The 24,578-nt window shown below is 36.7% G+C and overlaps 2 protein-coding genes, 1 long non-coding RNA gene and 1 pseudogene across 3 annotated transcripts; 3 read left to right on the forward strand and 1 right to left on the reverse strand.

Annotated features, from left to right (window-relative positions):
- The window catches only part of LOC107720980 (gastrula zinc finger protein XlCGF57.1-like), a 51,586-nt pseudogene that overhangs the window by 18,328 nt on the left and 8,680 nt on the right, over positions 1-24,578 (reverse strand).
- Positions 4,078-6,771, forward strand: LOC107721003 (uncharacterized). The gene is made up of 3 exons (XR_001637667.1): positions 4,078-4,126; positions 5,429-5,570; positions 6,720-6,771. It is a non-coding gene; the product is annotated as an uncharacterized LOC107721003 (long non-coding RNA).
- LOC107720973 (NACHT, LRR and PYD domains-containing protein 3-like) lies at positions 13,087-17,155 on the forward strand. Its single transcript, XM_016528816.1, has 5 exons — positions 13,087-14,606; positions 14,730-15,077; positions 15,738-15,887; positions 16,192-16,238; positions 16,595-17,155. Exons 1-5 carry the CDS (start codon positions 13,087-13,089, stop codon positions 17,131-17,133), a joined length of 2,604 nt encoding a protein of 867 aa, XP_016384302.1. The 3' UTR covers positions 17,134-17,155.
- Positions 20,837-24,568, forward strand: LOC107720974 (uncharacterized). The gene is made up of 8 exons (XM_016528817.1): positions 20,837-21,038; positions 21,185-21,241; positions 21,358-21,396; positions 21,495-21,770; positions 21,852-21,997; positions 22,150-22,456; positions 22,745-22,858; positions 23,690-24,568. The coding sequence occupies exons 1-8, from the start codon at positions 20,990-20,992 to the stop codon at positions 23,695-23,697; spliced, it is 996 nt and encodes a 331-aa protein (XP_016384303.1). The 5' UTR covers positions 20,837-20,989; the 3' UTR covers positions 23,698-24,568.

The raw sequence follows: 24,578 nt of genomic DNA on the forward strand, positions 1-24,578 counted from the left end.
ATGTTGTGGAAGCTGTCCTCAGTAAAATGTGCAGCACACAATAGCAAATTGGGGTTATAATGCTCAGGAACAGAGTTCAAAAAATTAATTGCAACCACTGTTTCCTGACATCATCCGCTTTCAGAAGCCCAAACAAAGACGTTTGGGCACTGAGGTGAAAAAAAAAACAGCGTTTCAGGCGGTCGCGCCACGTCTTTAAAATTCAAATACATTATTTTCTATGAGTGTAGGCACACCGGCGGCGCCGTTCGGCGTCTGTCCGCGGCGCCCAGCTACGTCGTGTTATACTTGTAAGAATTGTTCTAGACATGCCGAAAAATTTAAGCTACAGCACAGCAGCTCTTCTTCTTCTTGGTTTTCTCTGATGCACTAATACCGAGTTCACACTGCACGATTTTCAAACTCGTCGGATCGCCGTTGTTTTCACACTGCGTGACTATCTGCGATTGCCAAACCCCGCCCTGTTCTTTGAATATATCTGCGCTCAAGTGACTCTGGGATATGGTAGGGTGCGAAGTGTCCATCAGATGTACACTTAATTTTCCTGGGAAACGGAGGGTGCATTTGAAGTCGCTTTAGAAATACGTCAGCCTTCGTCACGCCGCGGTGAAGCAAATCGGCCTTGGGCTGCGTTCAAGTTCACTTTTAGACACGACAGCTAGTGAAAGCAGTTAAATCCTCTGTTTATTCAGCTGCAGCCATAGGCATTTCCTGGATTTCTTCTTGGGGGCATATTTGGAGTTTCATTTACTACTGATCACAGAACCGTGCTTCTCTGAAAGATACGCATGCAATCACAGCTTCTGCCTAATCGCGATTTATCACCTTTGCAATTTAATTTCGATTAAACTTTTTTTGTACAAGTTCAAGTTGCATTGTTCAAAATACCTGTAGTAGCACAGCAATGCATACCTGTTTACATTTAATTAAGGTGGACTAGATTAGACTGTAATACAAAATTGAGTATGGCAGGTGCATACAACATTTATGACAGGTTTTCATGAAAGTGTTGGTCAGTTTGTCTGCTTGACAATCCCATTTTGCACTGCAGCAATTAAATTGAAGTGAGATAAACTGAGAAATGTTTCTTTTTAGTTAAAACAGATGTTGCCAAAGTTTTCCTTTGGGGACATAATTTGAAGTTGGAAAAAGGTAATAAATTACAATATATCGTAGAATATCACAATATATTTAAAATCACAATAATATTGTATCGTGACACAAGTACAGTGATAATATCGTATCGTGAGGCCTCTGGTGTTTCCACCCCTAAGCACAGTGAGTAAAAGATGCGAGGTGTGTGCTCAAACTCGTACTTCTCCTTTTCCCATCACATACCAGATCAGAAAGGTATTTATTTTCAATAAAAATAAAGTAAATATTTGAAAAGTGGAAATAAAACGCCTCATTAATAATACAGTGTTATTAGGTATGCTTAGCTGTAGGTGTAGGGAGGTTTTTGTCCCAATAAAGTAGCATGGCATTCATCTAATAAAATTTATATATATTATAATTTACACTCAATATGTTATTGCATGCTGTTTTATTATGTACTACAGTACTGAAGTATAAATATCTGCCACCTAACTATATTTACACACCTGTTGCTAAAGAAAATGCTGATATTTTTGTGTAAACAGAATTTATCATTATTTGCACCTACTGTAACTAGAATATATCGCTTTTCCCACTGCCAAAAATATCATTGTTCAGTTAAACCACAAAAGCACTTGCTATTAATGTATTCCCTCTGTATCTGTATCCTTTTCTCCAGTTTCACTTCTGCCCGATCTTACTTGTGAAACCTGCCATGACAGTACTGTGGGATTTGTTGTTCTTGTCTAAAGAAAAATTGCTTGTCATGTTTTTTCATTTGTAAGGAACTTTGCAAAAAGCCTGAAGATTAATGCAGTAACTATATTTAAAGGGGTCATATGATGCTTTTTTAAAGATCATTATTTTGTGTATTTGGTGTAACAGAATATGTTGACATGCTTTAATGTTCAAAAAACACATTATTTTTCAAATGCTCGCTCGCTCGCGCACACACACACATGATGCACAAAACTCCGCATTTGAACAGTCAATAGCAAATACTTAAACTAATAACAAAACAGTAGCTGATTCAGAAGCGCCAGATTGTCATAGCAAAGTCAGAATTACCTCCTCTCCTAGGTTCACGAAACGGTCACTGATAAGATCTATAACAATGATGAAAGCACACAATGAAAACAATGTGACTTTAAATGCCATTCAAACAAAATAACTCATTGTGATTGCAATGTATAGCGATGGGTGCCGTCTCATATCAATGTAGCCTTTCAGAAAATTGCCTAAGAAACTTTAAAGAATGTGCCATGAGAAAGGTACTTTTCGTAATTCTAGAAGGTGCGAGCTCCATTCGTTTGTGAGATTCACACAACTCAATACTAACATATTACATTTCAATAATAACACATCATTTTAGTCACTGTGTGCACAGCATAGATTAGCACTTCATTTTACATATGAATGAAGTGCTCTTCTCTTCCCTATTGATATTTGAACTAATGCAGTAGGTTACACTGTCCTGCAAAGTTCAGATTCAACCGGTTCTAAAACAGTTGCCTGAAAGTTTCTAAATCTGAAAACCTTGATTAGATGCTTCAGTTGTGTTTAATTAGGGTTGATGCTAAACTCTGCAGGACAGTGGCCCTCCAAGAACAGGTTTGGACAGCCCTGAACTAATGTAAAGGAAGTTAAATGCCGCCCCCTACAGTACACAGCAGTGTGTGCTGTTATATGAATATTGATGTTAGATCATTTGTGAAAAGTATCTGCTGCAACATTTTTTTTGTTTTTTTTGTGATGAGCCACATAAGGGACTAATACATTCACAGTGGAGAGAACAACACAGAGAAAATATTAGAGTTAATCTTTGAATAAAATTTATGTTTATTTAGTTTCTAACTCCACTGAACACCTTTGGCTTTATAGTCACCATCTAAAAATTTAATGTAAAAAAATAAACATCAGAGGATGCATGCTTCTGCATGTAACACATGCAGGAATCATTTCTCAATCCCATCACCCTCTTTCTCAATAAAAGAAATGCATACATATCAAAAAACATATCAAAATCACAAACAATGTTAATTTGAGAGCCTCAGTATTTATTAAGATTACAGATTCTTTTTTTAAAATACTGTAGGTTTACTGGGAATGTGTTTTATAAAGCCTGTATAGCCTAATAATAATGTAGTGCATTTAAAAAGTACATTAAGTGGATTTTGTATAAAAGCTCAATCAACATTCTTGCAATGATATTTATTATTGCAAGGTTATTCATGAACGCAACAGGATTTGTCATTTAAAAGAGCATGTGTAAGCAGTAGAATGTGCATCTAGAAGTGCTTTTTGAAGAAAAAAGCTGCTAGGGTAGTCTGAAAAGTTGCTAAATCTAGTTGGCAACACTGCTCGCTTCAAGCAGTTTCAAATGTCTCTCCTCTCCGCTTTGATAGACATAGAATTCTAAGTTGTTGATTTTTTTATTATTATTTTTACAAATATTTTCATAACCCTGCACGCTACCTTTTTTATTTAAAAGTATGTTTTTTTACCATTATGCCTTTAAACTTAAACTCTTCAAATGTGAAATGAGTAACAGCATTTTGCTGTTCACACATGAGCAGCGTGTTTGCTGTTGTGACATGTAGTTTATACATGTTTGTGGAGTGAAAGCAACAGCTGAATACTTTTTTTCATAGGTATTAGATGGGAGGTCAATATAAAAAAAAAAAAAAATAATAAAGGCACTGAATACAAAAAAGGCTATAATTATTACACTGTACTGTATGTAGCTCCACTTCAGGTTTTCTGTTTCCTGCTCCAAAGAAAAAAACATATAATAAAAAACATATAATTATTTTAATAAATAAAAATAAAAAGAATAAAAATATTAACATTCATTTTATTTATTTAGTTATTTTCCCCCAGACGCAGTTATCTATTTAGGTTTAATTTTTATTTCGGTAAGATTTCTGTCCTGATCACCAATACAAAGAAACAATAATGAATGACCACAAGGTGGCAGAATCAGTTTTAAATATTTAACCGATCAGAAAGCCTTCAGCAGAAACACTTTGAGGTGAGTCACCATGCATGGCCACGCGTTGCCAAAATGTTTGAAATGAACAGAAATCAACGAAAAATATGTATATATCTTAATTTCCAAAGATAAAACTGCATTCCCTGTCGAAGACGTCCAGCACAAATGTTCGATCCCGATCCTTAGGTCGAAGTGACAAACAGATTTAGGCTACTTGTGAAATCACTCCATTAATATGATGAGGTGCATTTCAAAATACATTTTAGAGAGGTTTTAAGCAGCATTGTGTTACGATCGCGCTAATGAGGTAAAAAGTCATGCACAACTAATTTATTAATAAACTTATTTATTAAGTGTTTTTATACGCAGGCTTTTTAAAAAGAGCAGGCTGCCCTTAAAGGGGCAGTACACAATTCTTCCTGTTACAAGTACATACGTTCAAATAAGTTCTATTTTCTCCAATACAAATAAAGCTTTAATAACGTAACATATGTAATAATAATATTATATATTTTTTACACCAGGATCATTATGTGATATGCAGTGGTAATTTCTCAGTCTTAAGTCGGTTGAAAACTACTTGGGCCTACCCACTGCTTTCAGTTTTGTTTTAGTTTTTTTAACAAACGATAATTTATTAATAAACTTATTTATTAAGTGTTTTTATACGCAGGCTTTTTAAAAAGAGCAGGCTGCCCTTAAAGGGGCAGTACACAATTTTTCCTGTTACAAGTACATACGTTCAAATAAGTTCTATTTTCTCCAATACAAATAAAGCTTTAATAACGTAACATATGTAATAATAATATTATATATTTTTTACACCAGGATCATTATGTGATATGCAGTGGTAATTTCTCAGTCTTAAGTCGGTTGAAAACTACTTGGGCCTACCCACTGCTTTCAGTTTTGTTTTAGTTTTTTTAACAAACGTGAAATGGCTAAAACAGAAGAGGTTGCATTAATTGTAAGTAATGTTCAATTTACTCTTATTTACTGCATATTGATAAAACTGTTTATGATAATACTGTTTGATGAAACTATCATAGTTGGTCAAATGGAGCCCACCTAGAGGCCTTTTATGTGAAGTGAAAGTAGTTCGTTCAAGAACTCGCAAAATGGTGGTGACGTGAAAGGACTTCATTACATTGCCACTTTTGATAATTATGCAGCAATAGTGTGTGAATGTGTTTTTGCCCCTGATGCCTTTTTTTTTTTTTTTTAAACCCTGCCCTTGAAGAACTTGCACATCCCTGGCAGGAATAGTAGTAGTTTTCTAGTACAGTGGTTCCCGACCACATTACTGGTGCATGTCTCTTTTGTCTGACGCACTCATTTTAGCTTTTGGAATCTCTACCAATGAGATGAGTTGAATCAGGTGCATTGATTGGGAGCCGGTTACTTGGGTCGTTTACCTGTGGACGAGATGGCAGCAGGATGCACAAAGAAGGCAAGCCGGAGGCATTTCTTGGTAGTTTATCAGGTAACAAACACATGCAAATTGGTATGCAGTTCCATGTTGAGCTGTTTTTAAAAATTCACATGTATTTGGGCAGTTTGCTGTTGTGTGAGTGCAACGGAGCAGTCAAAAATGCAAAATGCTTGTTTGAAAACCACTCCAAGTACCCTTGGTTCTGGTTTTGTCATTTGTTTTATTTATTTTTTTCATTTTCTTATTAACCGTTTACTTGCTCTACTGCTTTTTTAGAAGTAATGTGTACTTGATTTAAAACACTTTAAGGCTACTATTTTTTATTTTATTTTATTTATGAAACATTTTGGATATAATTTAACATTTAACTGCACTTCAAGCACTGAAAGTTTGTTATTGTGTTCAGTCTCTCACTGCACTATAGAGCAGTGGTTCGCAACTGCTGCATGTCCAAAATATGGGTAACAGGTCTGTTTAAGAGGATTGGGCTCCTATAGGCTGCTAATGCATGCCATTTGGTCACTTTTATACTATGAGAGCTGTGTTAAGTTAATTACCTTCTAATAGGGCTAATTCAGAACATAAGGAAGAACTCCCTATAACGGCTGTTTCTTTTTATCAGGCTTTTGACTGAAGTGCAGTCATCTAGTGGAATATTAAACCAGAATATATTCCATACAGGAGGAAAATTGGCAATGTGCTGATGAAGATTATTGAAGTTTCATAATTTTATGTTATTGACTAAAATTGACCATGTCTTGCTCAGAAAGAATGAATAAGGTCCAGTAGGTTTTAGATACTTTATTAATAAAGAACAATACCTGAGTTGATCCTTGATCTCAACTGTTTTCTCAAAAGCACATACCAAAACCATTCTGCGCTTGTTAATAGTGAAAGTAGGTCATAGCTCCACAAATAGTTTACAGGATGTGACTGTGGGACTGCGTAACGATAAAATGTGTTAGCTGATAAAGTAAAACACATTATTTTTATTGTTTGCTTACAGTTACAGAAAGAAACACACTGTAAAAATTAGTTTAGCAACAAAGATTTTTGTAGTATGCATTACAAGAAAATACTATTTCAATCCCAATTCCCTCAATTCCATTGGTGTGTTACTTGTCATTTCTTTGTAATTATTTGTGAAAGTTACTAGTAATTGTTCAGTAAAAATTATTTCTACATCTTTTTTTTTTTCAGTGCAACCCAGAGAGAGGCATATTGATGATACCCAGATGTTTTTTCATACACCAATAAACATTTTGAGATTATGCACTCCAGATAAATGCTTTTTTGGGTAAAGTAGGCCATCTCTGATTTATCAAAAAATGATCCTATATCTTAATTAGAAATTGTAAAAACACTGATGAAAATGAACTCTGCAACATATAAAAAAATGTGACTTTAACACATGCAACAAAAAACTGAATAAGAGGAACATTTAAAATGTAAAAAAACAAAAAAAAAACTCTTTGTCTGTTTTCTTTAAACACTAAATGAGCTTTAATTGTGAGAATATTTTAAAGCTTTATACTCTGCATCAAATCCAATATTTATAGCATAATGAGAGATATGTAACAATATATAATGATAACATAGCATAACAAGAGATGTATAATCTATTTTATTTATTTAGTGTTGTGGCGATTTTCCATTTCCATAAAGGTATGAGACAAAAAGTCTTTTGAAGATTTATTTTCTTGCAGGAAAGGTCATTCATACAGTCATTCAGGGTTGGCTGTGGATTGCGACAAAAGAAGGAACACTTTAACTCAGTATTTATACCCTAATAAAACCAGGATGCTTCTATCTCATCCAATCATAATGCATATTCAACATATGTGTTCATTTAAAGTATCCAAATATGTCCCCTAGATGCGTTTCTAATAAGGGTGTACTCACACTAGGCGTTATGAGCCCCAAAGCCCGGTTCGTTTGACTAGTGTGATCGTTCCGGGCGCGGCTCGTTTGCCCTCCCCGGAATAGGTGGTCCAGAGCACGGTTCAGTTGGGCTTGGGTGCGGTAGGCATGTAATGTGACCGCTAACCGCGCCTATATAGATTTCCTCTTTCCTGTTATCTCTCATCTCATCAAATAGCATACCGATGAGGCATTTAGAGAAGAAAAGAACACACTTTGGTAAAGTAAAGCAAATCAAGCTAATAATAATAATAATAATACAGTTTCAGATAAAAATACAATTTCCTCCACAGTTATTTGTAGGTCGGTAATTTTTGACATAATAGGCATATTTGTTAAATAATTATTGTATAATCTATTTGATCACAATTACAAAACTATTGTAATATCTCAAATAGGCTACTAAAATAAGTAAAATGTTTTGCGTAATTCTTGATTGCTGTGTTTAGGCAGTTAGGTGTTATACAGGCTGTCTCAGGCATAGCGCACCTGTGAATTCGTGTGTGTTCACCCATTCAGTTAGCCTATCATTTGCATTTGTGTGTTAGAAAATGTTAGACGAACAGCAGCAATGCATAATCCTGTAAAAAGGACTCGCACTGACGAGGGAAAGAACCCCTCCATCGGCCCGCAGGTAAGACTTTTCAGTTCCGAGCGCAGGCTGATCCGGTTCATTCTGTAAAGCCGGGATTATACTACTGTCAGGCCGATTCTGAATGTAATTTGGGCTCAGTCAGTGTTTTCATAAATGTCAGTGTATAAATAATTTAAGACCAGCTGTTGCCAGTCGTCCTCACAAAGATTATTTTTATAGGCTAATATTTGCAACTGAGGCCGGCGACTAACTGCACCTGTTAATTTAAATAACGAATTGACAAATAAATAATCACAAGCATGACATTTTTGAATACAATTTATTTTATACACCTTAATTATTTTTTTTATATATTTGAGGAAATATGATGAGGAAATACAGTGCCTTGAATAGGCAATCTTTGTACATTTACTAGAATGATGAAATGAAAATTAAAATATACAGATAAATGACTTCTGTTTCGGAATAAATAAAGCAGTATTTAATTTTCGTTCAAACTGCTACTCCGGTTTTGTATGTGGACAGGTTGTAGCTACAGATCTCTTGTATGGTATGACTTGAGTGACTGTTGATACAAGTTCACGTCTGAGTTTTGTATTCATATTAGTTGATCAGACGTGCATTAGTGACCTGGCGTGAGAGATGCTTTCTACACAGCTTCTAACTTTATAGTTCGAGTAGCGTGTTGTAATCTGCAGCAGTATTTAGGGATTGGGGCTATTGTGAATGATTTTCATATTTTGACAATGGGCACGTTGGTGACGGTGACGGAGTGGTAGTTTTATTATGCGTGTCTTCCACTGTGTTCTACGGTTTAGTTTTCTATAGGATCAAAGAAAAGAAGATTGAAATGACCTGAATATTGAGTCCCACTCCGTCCGTTAGTTTCTAGTGCCCGCTCATTTTTCCCCAGGCCCTCCCAAAAATTAAATTCTGCCTACCCCATGTATTTATTTATTTTATTATTATTATTATTTATTTTATTTTATTTTTTGGAAAGGAACTTAAATCCTACCTTGGACACTCCTCTTACATCCAGCCAAGTCTCACTGTGTCATAATAACATTTTCCTGAATTTTACTTATGCCTGGCATTGGCTTTGTATGTTCTTAGCTATAACATACATGCATATAGCCTATATGTACATAGCCTACATATATGTACAACATGTACATTCAATATAAATAAATAATCTTACTTTTTTGTCTCTATGGTGCATTATGAAGGTATTTTTGGGGCAAAACAACTGAGCGCCTGTGACAGCTGAACACGTGTATCAGTCAATTTGAAGTCACAGACAAAAGTTGCAAACTTGAAGATTTTTTTCTCTCTCCCACGAACACAACACAGTCTCACCTTCTCGAATCCTTCAATGCAGGTGCACAAATCCTATTCTATGAATCACGAATTAAGAAACTCATACGCTCACATGTTTTGCTACTATTGCTGCAGTGAATATGGTGCAAAACACATTCACACACCTGCATCAAAAATCTGAAGTCACGGACGAAATGTGCACATCCGCAAATCAGTATGTGAATTCTTGCACTGAGAGTTGCACACTTGTAGAATGTTTTCTCACAAATATATTTTTTTCTTGGATGCTTTTTCAAGCACAAACACAAGTCCATAACTAACGGCAATCTCCCTTTTGCACCACATAGGCTATCTGTGTGAAATATGGAGTAAAAGTTATTCGTGCATCATACTTCATACATTAATTGTGCCCACTATATCCTTTTGAGGGAAAAATGATCAGGAATGTTTATACTCCTGTTCATGAAAACATTAAGATTTTAAACATTTCGATTTGTGATTTAATTCTAAGGCCATTCTGAAAAATATTTACCAGAATAATCACAACATAAACTTTATGATGTCACCATACATTTAGGCAACGATATCAGACAGCACACTTTTAAACACTCTCAATGTAAAAAAAGAAGCACGTGACAAAAATAGGCTGTCTAATGCCATTTGGCTCATTTACTTATCTGATACATCAGGCAAATCTATAGCTGTAGCCTCAATAAATCAAACAACACACTTTAATAGGCCACATTACTGTCCATCTAGGTTTCGTTTGACGCTGATTTCGACCCGTAGTTACCTGTCCAAAATAGTTTGTGATACGGGAGCTTACACTATGTTTAGTATTAGTCGCTTCAACATAACAAAAGGAATCTCCGCCCAGTGCCGACGAATATTTCAGAACACCGTTTTAATGACAGTTGCTATCGGCCATGCAGGGGGTGCATTTGCACGCCGCTAATAACTCTCGCTTTCGTTTTTACAAAGTCACGGAAAGATAGGGTAGACTGAGTAGTACATTTGGGACATGTGTACAGTTGAAACACCTTAAATAACTTGAGTGCACAGGAACCCCGAGCCGTGATTTTTGCTCCACACATATAAGCGTTCTCTTTGATCGTGGGTCTTTCCACTCCGAAGATATCGGCTAAAGTTTTTCTTTTCCAAGGTAAGATTTTCATTCCACCATGTCCCTTCCATAATGAATAGCTTGTTATACTTTTATGATTGTTAAACTTAAGGTATGTCATTGCAAACATTACTCTGTGCTCTAAAATTAGACATATTTTATGACATCGTGCCATGCAAGGTCGCTTATGGAATTTCCCTATAATGTTAGAAATAGCCTATCTCTCTCTCTGTGTGTGTGTGTGTTTGCTTGTGTTTTAGGCAATAGTCAGTGAGTGGACTTTGTCTTTTTACTTTTTTTTTTTTAGTTTACTGTTTACGTTTGTACTGTTTGTCATATCTTTTCCAGTGTTAAATATTTTGTTGCTATTTTGTTGAACTGAATCTGAATTAAATAAAGCGAATAAATAAATCTGAATTAAAAAAAAAAATGCACAACTGTAATTTATTAAATTAGCAATAAATGGTTAGCCAGTTTAGAGCATTAAGAATGGGTGTCTCAAATGTACCACGGTACTGTTTATAATATAAATCCAATTTTATAGCTGAAATTAAGCCAAGGTTGAACGTAGTCTGAAAAGCACCTGGGTTTGTTTGTATCTTTCTTTACTGCATGCGCACTCTTCTCCAGCACGCGCGTTCCCTTTCATGGGAACTTCGAACTGCGTCCTCTAGGGGTCGCTATGGGGAACGCCTCGTCGTGACCCGTGTCTGAAGCATACATTGAAAAAACACCAACTCGTTGGCCGGCGACAGCCATGACGTCACTACCGGTGCGACTATAGTATAAATAGGCGCCGGGAGCTACACATCATTCTCTTCTTCGTCTTCATTGACTGTTCTCTTTGAAGCGTGCATTTCCAAGCAAAAAGTAAGAGCTATCTCTATTTATTATGGCGAGCACTAGCAGAGCATTTAGAAGGTGTGTGCATCCGTGTCATCGCTATTTGACACCAGATGACACACACGATCTATGTGTTGTTTGTTTGGGCGAAGAGCACGCACGCGATCTCCTTGAGGGGGCAATCTGCGTGCACTGCGTCAATGTATGCTTCAGACACGGGTCACGACGAGGCGTTCCCCATAGCGACCCCTAGAGGACGCAGTGTCTCGTTCCCTACTCAGGGAACCATGGTTACATAAGTAACCCGAGACGTTCTCCTGTCTTCCACGGAAAGCCGCGCAAGCGCTTAATTTAAAATTTAACGGTCATTTCGTTTTACTGACTCACTAGCATTCGTTTATTGATCTCTTTATTGAATAATTACTTAGAATTAATATTTATACGAGATAACAAAATATTGTGATTTCAGAGAGATGTGACACTTCTAACTGAAGATGATGTTAACCGAGAAGTTTTTGTTTAGGCCCTATACTGACCAAAAAAGAGAAGCACATCATCGCTAATTCAGTGGTAAGAAATTAATGTAATGTTATCAGAATCAGAATCAGAATTAGCTTTATTCGCCAGGTGTGTGCAAACACACGAGGAATTTGTTGTGGTTTTTTTAAGGTGCTCCTGGTGCATGCATACATGCATACATACATACATACATACATATCTGACGTGAGAACAAAGAAAAAATAAAAAATAAAAAAACATTTAAATAGTAAAAACTTAACAATAAATAATGTGTATGAATCTGGAACAGTAGATTTATGTACAGATTTGTGCATTATTTACTCTATATAGAACTGTATAAATAAAGAGATATGCATATGTATTTACATAATACTTGAGAAAGAGGCAATAATTAAGGATGTCCTAGTTAAAGTCAAATAAATGTTATTCATTTTTAATGTCTGTTAAAATAAAATTCACATTTTTAAAACCCAACATTGTAATAATAATAATAATAATTCCTTACATTTATATAGCGCTTTTCTGGGCACTCAAAGCGCTTTACATAGAAGGGGGAATCTCCTCATCCACCACCAGTGTGCAGCATCCACCTGGATGATGCGACGGCAGCCATATTGCACCAGAACACCCACCTCTCTGTGGAGAGGAGACAGAGTGATGAAGCCAATCAGCAGATATGGGGATGGTTAGGAGGCCATGATGGTCAGAGGCCAATTGGCGAATTTGGCCAGGATGCCGGGGCTACACCCCTACTCTTTTTCGAAAGACATCCTGGGATTTTTAATGACCACAGAGAGTCAGAACCTCGGTTTCATCCGAAAGACGGTGCTTTTTGTCAGTATAGTGTCCCCGTCACTATCCTTTTTTTTTCAGACACAGGTGTCTCACTTTACCTCAATAAACAACAATGGTAAGATTCTTGCTCCAATAAAACGGTTCATTCATAAGTGCAATACTTCTGTTTATCACATGATTTGTCCTGATTTTTAGAAACTCTTCAGAGCGTAAAGAATAAGTTGAAAACAAGGATGATGAAGGACTCTGAGAGGATTTTGGAGGGAAGTGCACAACAGTCAGTCTCTCTAAATAAGATCTACACACAACTGTTCATCATCAATGACGAGTCAGACCCCATCAATAGAGAGCACGAGATCTGGCAGATAGAGACGACGAATGATTTAAACACATCAGCACAGACAATCATAAACTACAATGAAATTCTTAAACCACCATTGGATGAAAATACAACCATGAAGACTGTTTTAACAAAAGGAATTGCCGGAATTGGGAAAACGGTCACTGTGCAGAAGTTTGTCCACGACTGGGCAAGTGGAAAAGCCAATCAGGATCTAGAGCTTGTTTTTCTGCTCCCATTCCGAGAGCTAAACTTGCTTGAGGGAAAAAAGAGTCTTTTTGACCTGCTTTGTGACTTTTACCCAGAGTTCAAAGAGGCGAGACCGATCTCTGACTGGATCTGTGATAGAAAAGTTCTGTTCATCTTAGATGGTCTGGATGAATATAAAAATGAATTGAGCTTTCAAACCAGCATTTTGTCAGATCTTACTAAAAAAGCCACACTGGATGTCCTCCTAGCAAACCTTCTTAGAGGAAAACTGCTTCCATCCGCACACCTGTGGATCACCAGCCGGCCTGTGGCAGCTGAGCAGCTTCCATCTGAGATCTTCAGACAGGGATATGTCACACAGATCAGAGGATTCATAGATGAACAGAAGGATGAGTACTTCACGAGGCAGTTTGAGGATCCAGATCTAACCCAAAAAGTCATCTGTCACCTGAGGTCTCATAAGAGCCTGTGGATATTGTGCCACATACCCCTCTTTTGTTGGATTTCATCGGTTGTTCTAAAAACCATCATTAAAAGTCAAAATAAAGATAGTGAAATGCCCTCAAATCAGACAGAAATGTATATCCACTATCTGCTCATTCAGACTGGGTTAAGCCACAACAAATATCAAGGGGAAAATGTGTCACAAGAAGATGCTCTCTTACAGCACAAAGAACTGATTAAGAAACTGGCAGGGTTGGCCTACTGGAAGCTGAAGGAACAGAATGCCATCTTCAGTAAAGAAGACTTGAGGAAATATTATATCACTCCTGATGAAGCTCTTCGATATCCAGGCATCATTACCTGTGTCTCTGAGTGCAAGTCTGGATATAACAGGACTAAACATTTCAGTTTTGTCCATCTCAGTGTCCAGGAATTCTTTGCAGCCTTGTTTGTTTTTCATGAATTTCTATCAGGAAACCAAGACTCCCTGGGATTAACTAAAGCAAAAATGGGGCAAAAGTCTAATTTGTCGGATTTTCTCAAAAGCGTGATTGATGTGGCCGTGGAAAGCAAAAATGAACACTTGGATCTTTTTAACTGTTTTCTCTTTGGAATTTCGTGTGATTCCAGCAGATGTATACTCGAAGGACTCCTGCCTCGATTGGACGACAGTAGTTTAGAAGATCACAAAAAAGTGACCAAGTACATTAAGTCTTTGAGGAGGAAAGATCTGTCCCCTGAGAGATGCTTTGGTCTTGTTCGTTGCATCGTGGAGCTCAAGGACAGTTCTTTTTTGCAGATGCCAGATCTCGAATGCTCACGGACCACAAAGCCCCTCACACTGTTCCAGTGCACGCTTCTGGCTTTCCGGTTTGTGATGTCAGATACAGACCATGATGAGTTTGTCCTCAGGAAATTCAACATCACTTTAGAAGGATTTCAGAGATTCTCTCCAGCCATCACGCGCTTCAGAAAGGCTATGTAAGTATTATGAAAACTTCTGTAAACATCTTCATAGCGTATCATAAAATATTCTCAGTCAAAGTTGAGTGCAACAGAGTTTACATGCGAAATCATAACAGAGTTCAAATGCAATACTTGCAGGCTCAAAGGAAGCGGCTTTACAGAGAAACACTGTGATATCCTGGTGCCTTTACTGACCTCACCAAACTCTCACCTGACTCATCTTGATCTGAGCCACAATAGTCTGGGACTGTCTACACTGAAGCAACTGTCTAGGGCCTTCTGTGATCCCAAATGCCAGATTCAGATGCTGAACCTCAGCCACAATGACCTCCATAGTCAGGACATGGAGCTCATCAAGGATGTGCTTTCAGGATCAAATGTGAATCTGAAAATCCTGGACCTCAGTGACAATCAACTTGAAGATGAAGGAGTGAAAATGATCTCAGCTGGGCTGCAGAGCGCTAACTGTCATCTTGAAGTTCTGAAGTAAGTAAAACTAACTGCAAACATCAGGGTCCAGACAGATGGGTTAAATAGATGTTGTAAGGGGTTAAGAATATGGTAAGTTTGAAAAGAGTGTTTGACGCATGTAATTTTGATCATGAGATGTAATTTTTGGTTTGATGTTTGACTGGTATTTTCATGTTATTGGTAGTAATTTATTGTATCTGCAAATAAATAAATAAATAATAAAATAAAACAAGGAAACTGTCAAAAAATTAACAATACATTCACAAAAATGTAATTAATAAATAATAAAAAAATATAAACAATTAACAAAGATGAAATATTTAATCTTTTTAGCTGCATGTCATATGTGACCATTAATGCATTAACCGACATCAGAGAACCATGAATATGCGAATGTGTTTTTAGATAACGAAAATATTTAAAATATTTAACTTCAAATCTCAGGGGGGCTTCCTATTTTAACTCAAAGAGGTTCAGCTGACAAAAAAGTTGGTTTGATTCTCAGGGATCACTTTAAAAATTGTATAGCTTGAATGCAAATATAAGCGTAAATATAATATGTACAGAAACCAACCGGCTATGCTGCTTAGTCCCTGAAATAGGCAAACAGGCGAATGTCATGAATGTCATTCCTTGGCCAGCTGATCGAAACAAAATTCTGATTTGGCTTTATAGACTTTCAGGCTGTCATATTAAAGAAGGAGTTTTGAAGTTGCTGTCATCTTTGAAAGCCAGTCTGAGAGAGCTGGACCTGCAGTATAATGACCTTGGAAACATCATGGAAAAGAAAGTTTGTCTACGGAAGTATAAGCAGCCCTCACTGAGGTAATGTAGCTTTTATCTGCTATTGGTTCATGTGGAAGGTTGGAATGAACATCCACGGGATCCTATGAAACTTGTAGTGAGGACTTTGATTCTTCCTAGCCATTCAGTGAATTGTTCACTGTTGTGTTCAAGTATACTTCCTTTAGGCTACTTTAATATACAAGCACTGTAGTGACTACTGTAAAGGTGAAACGAGAGACTATCTATTCATGTTTAAATTGTGCTTCAATAAATGTGCAATGGTGTGATACTAGTCTTAACATAGTAACCGATACTAACCCTAACTCTAACTCTAACTAACTAGAATTTACACTGGAGGAGTCTGCAGTCACCAACCAGGACTGTACCAATGTGAGTTTAATCGTGGATCATCACAAAGATTGTAGGTTAAAATGTAGATGAATGTCTGTTTGTAGTTGCTGTAACTACTTCACCATTTTAACACCTTTTCCCATTTCATTTTAAAAGGTCTTGTGGTGTGGCAGATGGATTTATAGAAGTGCAAAAATTTCTCTTATTTACATGAGTTCATAAAAACCTGCCCGCATTAAAATATCGAAAGAATTACCAAAAAATAGCTTTAGATGGAATATGGCATGTGACTTCCCTAAAGTATTTTATGTCATCTACACACAATATGCTAATTGCTAATGCTAATTGTAGATATTTAAGCTGGTATTTTCTGATGAATCTCACTTTGTTTTTAGATGCTGTCACGCTCACCTTTGACCCTCGGACGGCTAACGAATACCTCTATCTGAACGAGAACAACACAGTAGCTGTTTGTAAGAGGGAGAAGCAACAGCTTCCTGCTAATGACGAAAGATTTGACAAGTGCAACCAGGTCCTGTGCTGCCAGCCGCTGTCAGGACGCTGCTTCTTTACGGTGGATGTGATCGGAACAGGTGTGCACATGGGTGTGGCATGTAAGGGAATCAAGAGGAAGGGTGCGAATGACACCGTATGTCTGGGACGCAATAAGATGTCGTGGTGTTTATGTTGCTCAAAAAATTTATTTGTGGCTCATGACAAAAAAACTGAATCACTAACTAAACCACTTCAAACAGAGTCCACCAGAAAAGTCGGTGTGTTCCTGGACCAGGAGGCTGGTTCGATTTTCTTCTATAGGTTGAGCCCAGAGCCTGAACTCTTGTACATGTTTGATGCAGATTTTCCTGAGGACCAGGAACTTTTTGCTGCGTTCAGTATTCAGGAACCAGACAACTCAGTCTGTTTAAAGGGATAGTTCACCCAAAAATGAAAAGTTGATGTTTATCTGCTTACCCCCAGGGCATCCAAGATGTAGGTGACTTTGTTTCTTCAGTAGAACACAAACGGAGATTTTTAAGTCAAACCGTTGCAGTCTGTCAGTCCTATAATGTAAGTGGATAGGAATCACGGCTTTGAGAGTCATAAAACATACACAAACAAAACCAAATTAAACCCTGCGGCTCGTGACGATACATTGATGTGTAAAGACACAAAACGATCGGTCTGTGCAAGAAACTGAACAGTATTTATATCGTTTTTTACCTCTGTGTCTGAATGTCTGAACTGTCCTGAGCGCGTTCGTGTCTTCTTCTTCAGCCTGAGCGTGACGTGTCTTCTTCTTCTTCTTCTTGCTTTACGGCGGATCGCAGACTTATAAGTGCATTACCGGGGTAAGCAGATAAACATCTAATTTTCATTTTTGGGTGAACTATCCCTTTAAGGCAAGCATCACTATAACTATATGTATTTACTGTTACAGTTACAATTTGTGCTCCAGACATGAATGATGACTCAAATTAGGAGAGGTTTGCTATTACTACTTAAGTGATCAGACTTACGGTATTCACCTAGCAGACCTACTGAAAGCAACCAGCTAGTAAAACCACCTAGAAGCACCACAAATGTATTGAAACTTGACTTCATCATCATTGTGCACATGATAAACACCAAACCCAGATACTCCAGAACTCTTTACTAAATAACAGTTAGTACTATGTCTCGTGTTAAATATCAGTTAAAATGTCTGTCGTTTTGTATATCTCAGTGTAACAGGTTTCATTTAATCAAAAATAAAGTTGAATTAATTGGATCTGATGCCGTTTCTATGTGTTTGACTGGTTATTTAAATCTGTTTTAATATACTGTTAGCAGTCTACTCTAACTTAAAGGGATAGTTTACCTTCATGTCATCCCAAACCTGTATGACTTTCTTCTGTGGAACAATAAAACAAGATACTTTGAGAAATGTCACAGTGTTTTAATATACAGTATAGCCTTCATGCTCCCATTGTCTCTTGTCTAGCTTTCTTTGATGTATCTGTTGTTTGGTAAGTTTTTGTCCTGCTCAAGTTCATGTTCAAGTATAGTTCTATTCAAGTCATCATCTTTTTTTGCTTAGTTTGTATTAGTCTTTGCTTTATTAAACTGCATGTGGGTTCTTTAAACTCGCCTTTAGTGGAATTTCTTTTACAATAAGTTTTGAGCTGTACAGTAAAGACCTGATAGGTCGTTGGACTTTTGATCATAAAGACATGAAAACACTAAACACCTGCTTAGGTGAAACCTAACATGTTAAATCACATTTCAATAATCATATTTATTTAAAACTTTAAACTAGATAACTATTTTCTGTGCATTACAGAATCTGTGCATTATGAGCGTTCACATCTCATAATGGCAGTAGCTGTTACAGGTGTTCATATCTGTTCATAGGTTTTATTTACCACAGAAGATGTAAACAACCATGTGAAAAAGGCAAGTATCGACATGCCAATAAATAAATAAATAAGTGTACCATTTCAAGTACATTCATTGTGTGCTCCACAGAAGCTGCCCACACAGTTCTAATCAGCCTTTTTTTCTAATCAGGGAGCTTTTTCATCATCTTTTTTTAACGGCGAAAGAGGAAGCAGAGCGGGAAATAACGGATATATTTTCAAAATTTCAGTAATCCACCAATAGGAATAAGGGAAGACACAAAGCAACCAATAGCATTGTTGAATGGGCTGAGATGTGGACTGCCACTGACCTGCCAGCAGTTTATATGTGTTTTTCCAAATAAAAGCCAAATGTTAACCATAAGTTAACATATTCCCTGGTGTGCCATAGCCAAGCCACACATGGCTCTCAGTTGTGTGCTAGCATCTGGACCATATACCTCAAAAAAATTGTCATCCAAAAGAAAATTCCCTCCAATTCTAAATCCATGGCAAAACATATACAGTTAAACTTTGGACCATATGTGCTCAGCCATGCCATACCTAGGCCAAATGTGACAGCTATCAGCCACATTTGGCCCAAACGTTCTTGCTATCTGGGAATGCTCGAATAAATGTCTAAAATATTATATGGAATGCTAGGTATGTTGTGACCCAAAAGTCCACATTATATGATCATCTATTTCAGTAACACCCGTGTATGACAGAATCTCCCTCCAACACTGATCACTAAACTCTTTTAGCTGCATATCAATACCTGAAAGACGGACGTGAATGATAGATTAACAGAGACAAACTGTTACTAAATATCCAACAAACTATACGTGTTGCTTCATACTACATGTTTTGATTTAAACATTAGAAAACAAAGAAGCCTCTGAAAGCTTTCAACCTAACAAACACCAAACTTTACAAAAATAATGTTTTTAAAAACAAACCTGCTGCTTGATTTAATCCTTGTATCACTTTCACAAAATTACTTCTCAGGCTTTATCCAAGTTTGACTAAGGCAGGTATACGGAATGTGAAACTTTATTGGCAATAAATAAATGTATAAATTAAATTCATGATCTGTCTATTTTAACTCTGCCTCAGTCCTGTTATTTCATAGGCAAAGTTCATTTGAGCTTTATATTTAATTACGATATTGAGAAAAAAAACAATTGTAACGCATTATAAAGTGAAATAATGTAAAGGAAACTGCGTTTGAAAAAGATACTGACGCAGTCACGTGGTTTTCAGAAGAACGAAGCTTCAAACGTCATAGATCACGTGCTTTTGGCAAAAACGAAACAAGCTCCGATACAGTGCTTTGATGTGAAATGTGTGTTGTTGTTGTTGTTGTTTTTATACAAGCTTCGGAGCTTCCGAGTTGAATGATTATGTTATCCAGAACCCTAAACACCTCGAATAAATGTCTAAAATATTATATGGAATGCTAGGTATGTTGTGACCCAAAAGTCCACATTATATGATCATCTATTTCAGTAACACCCGTGTATGACAGAATCTCCCTCCAACACTGATCACTAAACTCTTTTAGCTGCATATCAATACCTGAAAGACGGACGTGAATGATAGATTAACAGAGACAAACTGTTACTAAATATCCAACAAACTATACGTGTTGCTTCATACTACATGTTTTGATTTAAACATTAGAAAACAAAGAAGCCTCTGAAAGCTTTCAACCTAACAAACACCAAACTTTACAAAAATAATGTTTTTAAAAACAAACCTGCTGCTTGATTTAATCCTTGTATCACTTTCACAAAATTACTTCTCAGGCTTTATCCAAGTTTGACTACGGCAGGTATACGGAATGTGAAACTTTATTGGCAATAAATAAATGTATAAATTAAATTCATGATCTGTCTATTTTAACTCTGCCTCAGTCCTGTTATTTCATAGGCAAAGTTCATTTGAGCTTTATATTTAATTACGATATTGAGAAAAAAAACAATTGTAACGCATTATAATGTGAAATAATGTAAAGGAAACGGCGTTTGAAAAAGATACTGACGCAGTCACGTGGTTTTCAGAAGAACGAAGCTTCAAACGTCATAGATCACGTGCTTTTGGCAAAAACGAAACAAGCTCCGATACAGTGCTTTGATGTGAAATGTGTGTTGTTGTTGTTGTTGTTTTTATACAAGCTTCGGAGCTTCCGAGTTGAATGATTATGTTATCCAGAACCCACGCACCACCGTTTCCGTTTAAACAACGTTTTGCACCGTTTTGTCGGGGCTGAACGCAGCACTGTTCTGACACTTCTGTGGAGTTTTCGAAGCAATGAGGCGTGTCACGTGATTTAGATGGGCGCGTAGATGGATCTCTTCACTCTTTCCGCTGGGGACTCTTGTGATTAAATATGATTTTTGAAGACACTTGTTGATGCAGAATATGTTTTTCTCGCGTGCTTTGTTCATTTTGCGTGTGCAAGGTGAGTGCTATGTTTTTGTTTTTACTTTACAATAATTTACAACTCGTGATAAGATTTCGTAATTAAACCTAATGATATTGTAATCGTTCACAGTAGAAATGCTCTCCAGCGGTGTCGAATTAAACACTGTCTTTTGAACATTGTAGGTTATAGTATTATCATCTTGACCCTGGTGGAATCTCCGCAAATCTTATCCGGAACATGTGAGTAGAGTGACTTCACAACTGAACATTAACAAAGCATTCCAATAAAGTAAAGGACTTGCACAAAGACTGTTTTGAAGTGGCATAACAGGTTCGACTGGAATTGTGTTCTGCAGGTCCGAGATTTACTGAGAGAGTTTCAGTGATGGAGGGAGATTCTGTGACTTTTTACCACAAATCTTATCCGGAACATGTGAGTAGAGTGACTTCACAACTGAACATTAACAAAGCATTCCAATAGTGATGGAGGGAGATTCTGTGACTTTTTACCCGGATTCTACTAAACTACAGGTAGATGATGTGATACAGTGGAGGTTTGAAAATGAAAATCTATGTATAGCTAAAATCAGTGATGAGAAAACGATAACATGTGATGATGAGAGATTCAGAGAGAGATTTAAGCTTGATCGTCAGACTGGAACTCTCAAAATCAGGAATAGCAGCACAAAAGACACTGGACATTACGAATTTAGAAAGACCAGAAGTGGAGACTTGGAAGCATTCAAATGTTTTGGTGCTACTGTCTACGGTAAGCAAGTTATAAATCAGACAGCGGCCATCTGAATTATTGTAATTTTTTTTTTAATATAGCTATGTATTTGTTTTTCAGGTTCTTTACCTGTTCCTGTCATCACCAATATCTCTTCACAATGTTCTTCATCAAACCAGAATTGTTCATTGTTGTGTTCAGTGTTGAATGTGGGTCATGTGACTCTCTCCTGGTACAAAGGAAACAGTTTATTGTCCAGCATCAGTGTGTCTGATCTCAGCATCAGTCTCTCTCTACCTCTGGAGGTGGAATATCAGGATATAAACACCTACAGCTGTGTGCTCAACAATACGGTAAGCAAGTTATAAATCAGACAGCGGCCATCTGAATTATTGTTGTAGTTTTTTTTTTAATATAGCTACGTATTTGTTTTTCAGGTTCTTTACCTGTTCCTGTCATCACCAATATCTCTTCACAATGTTCTTCATCAAACCAGAATTGTTCACTGTTGTGTTCAGTGTTGAATGTGGGTCATGTGACTCTCTCCTGGTACAAAGGAAACAGTTTATTGTCCAGCATCAGTGTGTCTGATCTCAGCATCAGTCTCTCTCTACCTCTGGAGGTGGAATATCAGGATATAAACACCTACAGCTGTGTGCTCAACAATCCCATCAGCAACCAAACCAAACTTTTGGACATTAGTCAACTCTGTCACACATGTTCAGGTGCGTCAGCTGTGATTTTACACTCTCTTTTTACTGGTGATGTGTTTAATTTTGTGTGAATTGCCTTCACTTACATTGTAATGATTATAAATAAAAGTCATTAAAAAGCATGAACATCACATTTCAGATACAACGAACTTACATATACAGATATCAACATATTTAAATACATTTCCACGTACTGTCTTTTCTGTGACTGTTACATAAAAACACCTGTGGTTTACACTTTTGTTTGGTCCTGGAAGGACCCAGATATGTTAATTTCAAAATTGTCTTTGTCCCTTACAGAACTCTACCAACGTTCACATAATGTACTGCTGCTAATACCTATTTTAGTGTTTTTGGTCATGACTGCGCTAGGTGTGATGATCTATTTCATCTTCAAACGAGCAAGATGTGGAGGTTAGTATTGAAACTGTTCTTGGTGTAAAATAATGTCAAGTTCAAAATGATTTTTCTTCTTGCCTCCATTTGAGATTCACATACATTTTTATAGTTTGAATTTGTTATAGCTTTATAGTGTGGACTGTGAAAATGGAGGAATTTGAAAATGATGACGCATGTTTAGTCGTGTTTCTCATATTGTACCAAGCTATCAATGATTGTATTGCCATTGTGCCTGCTTCTCACTTTCACAGTGTTAATGAAGATAATCGTTACTTTGTACAATAGTCATATTACATTCCTGCAAATGACATTTACTTGCAATTGCTCTCCTGCAGCAAAACATGACAATTGCATATGAGACCATATGTGGAATGGCAATTTTGAGTGTGCACCAATAAGTGGTGATATGATTACTTTGCTTACCAAAAGAATGGTGTGAAAACTTTTACTATTTAGTTTCTTGATATCATCTTAATTTCAAATTGCATACTTTCTGGGGTGTTCTGAACACTATGAACTTCATCTTGGCGATCTCTTTAATTAGACTTTTTTCACTAATGAAGTAAATGAATCAAGACCAAAATCTCTTGAGTAGATTCACTGGATAATGGTTGGAGGGAGGAAAGGAGATGTCGTTTTATAGAATGATCATCACTTTTGTGAAAAGTGAAGTTAAAAGTAAAACTCAAAGTAATGTTTGCAGATGAACATTTTACTCTTATTTTATATTTGACTTTATTCTCCAATTATTCCTTCCACCTCTTTTAGTTTTCACAGTGTGTAGCTCTCATCAACACTGCTCCTTTGTGTTTTTCTTTTTTTGATCGTTTCTCCATATTCTTACAGCAATCTGATGGAGCAGAAAACATTATGCACTCAAATGATGATCTGACAATCCAACAGACTGCAGTAGATGTACGTACGACAGATCTCTGATACAGCTATTCCATATGATGCTGTGTCTCAGCACTCTAAGATCATGAACAAAGTAATTATATAACCAAAACTTGGTATAGCATGATCATGACTTTAATGCCATTTGGATAAAAACAGTGAAAAAGCTTGTGACTGCATTGAATTAATGTGCATTAAGTATGAGAAGCATTGATAGAGATATGTTGTATATAGCAAGTGTTAAGCTTTTTGTTGCTGGACCCTGATATGTATTTTTATTTGCTTTTACATATCTATAATAACCATTATTTGGTCCTTTTTCTTTGACTGGATGTCAATGTTTTATCTGTTTTAACTGAATAATTTAATCACATCCCTGAGGCCATTACAGACCGATATAAGGACAAAGCCACATTTTGTCAGGAACTATCATAACATTCCTTGTGGCACTGTCAATTCATTTTCTTCTATTTAATTATCCTGCCCAGACTTGAGAAAGAGCTGATCCATCTTTTCACAACAGAGCTGCCAACAAAACCAAGCACCATCCTGTCTAGACTTGTGACTTGTCTTGGAAAGAACAAATTAATTTGTATTACAGTGTTAAGACACACAGTGTGCTCAGTTTATTTTGGACATTTGAAAATTATGCTTATAATATACCGTATCAGTGTTTCTGTATCTTCAGTGTTTTATTACATGGCCCTGTTCTTGGGGAACTTCCTGCTGAGATTTTGAGCCAGTTCATCAATTATGGTTCTGGTGATTTGGCTCAAGAACCTGTATGTTGAATGTTGTTTGTTCAGTAAATAAACTTGACTGTGGACACTTATGTTGCTTT

The sequence above is a fragment of the Sinocyclocheilus rhinocerous genome, unplaced genomic scaffold (genome assembly GCF_001515625.1).
Source record: "Sinocyclocheilus rhinocerous isolate Xijiao unplaced genomic scaffold, SAMN03320098_v1.1 scaffold1623, whole genome shotgun sequence".
NCBI classification, from domain to species: Eukaryota; Metazoa; Chordata; class Actinopteri; order Cypriniformes; family Cyprinidae; genus Sinocyclocheilus; species Sinocyclocheilus rhinocerous.

Excerpts from the sequence above, each read along its gene's own strand:
- LOC107720973 (XM_016528816.1), top strand. The coding sequence starts at position 13,087 with ATGAAGACTGTTTTAACAAAAGGAATTGCCGGAATTGGGAAAACGGTC. Across the intron at positions 14,607-14,729 it reads ACGCGCTTCAGAAAGGCTAT|GCTCAAAGGAAGCGGCTTTA; the intron begins GTAAGTATTATG and ends CAATACTTGCAG. Across the intron at positions 15,078-15,737 it reads TGTCATCTTGAAGTTCTGAA|ACTTTCAGGCTGTCATATTA; the intron begins GTAAGTAAAACT and ends TTGGCTTTATAG.
- LOC107720974 (XM_016528817.1), top strand. The coding sequence starts at position 20,990 with ATGCAGAATATGTTTTTCTCGCGTGCTTTGTTCATTTTGCGTGTGCAA. Across the intron at positions 21,998-22,149 it reads GTTTATTGTCCAGCATCAGT|CTACGTATTTGTTTTTCAGG; the intron begins GTGTCTGATCTC and ends TTTTTAATATAG. Across the intron at positions 22,457-22,744 it reads ACTCTGTCACACATGTTCAG|AACTCTACCAACGTTCACAT; the intron begins GTGCGTCAGCTG and ends TGTCCCTTACAG.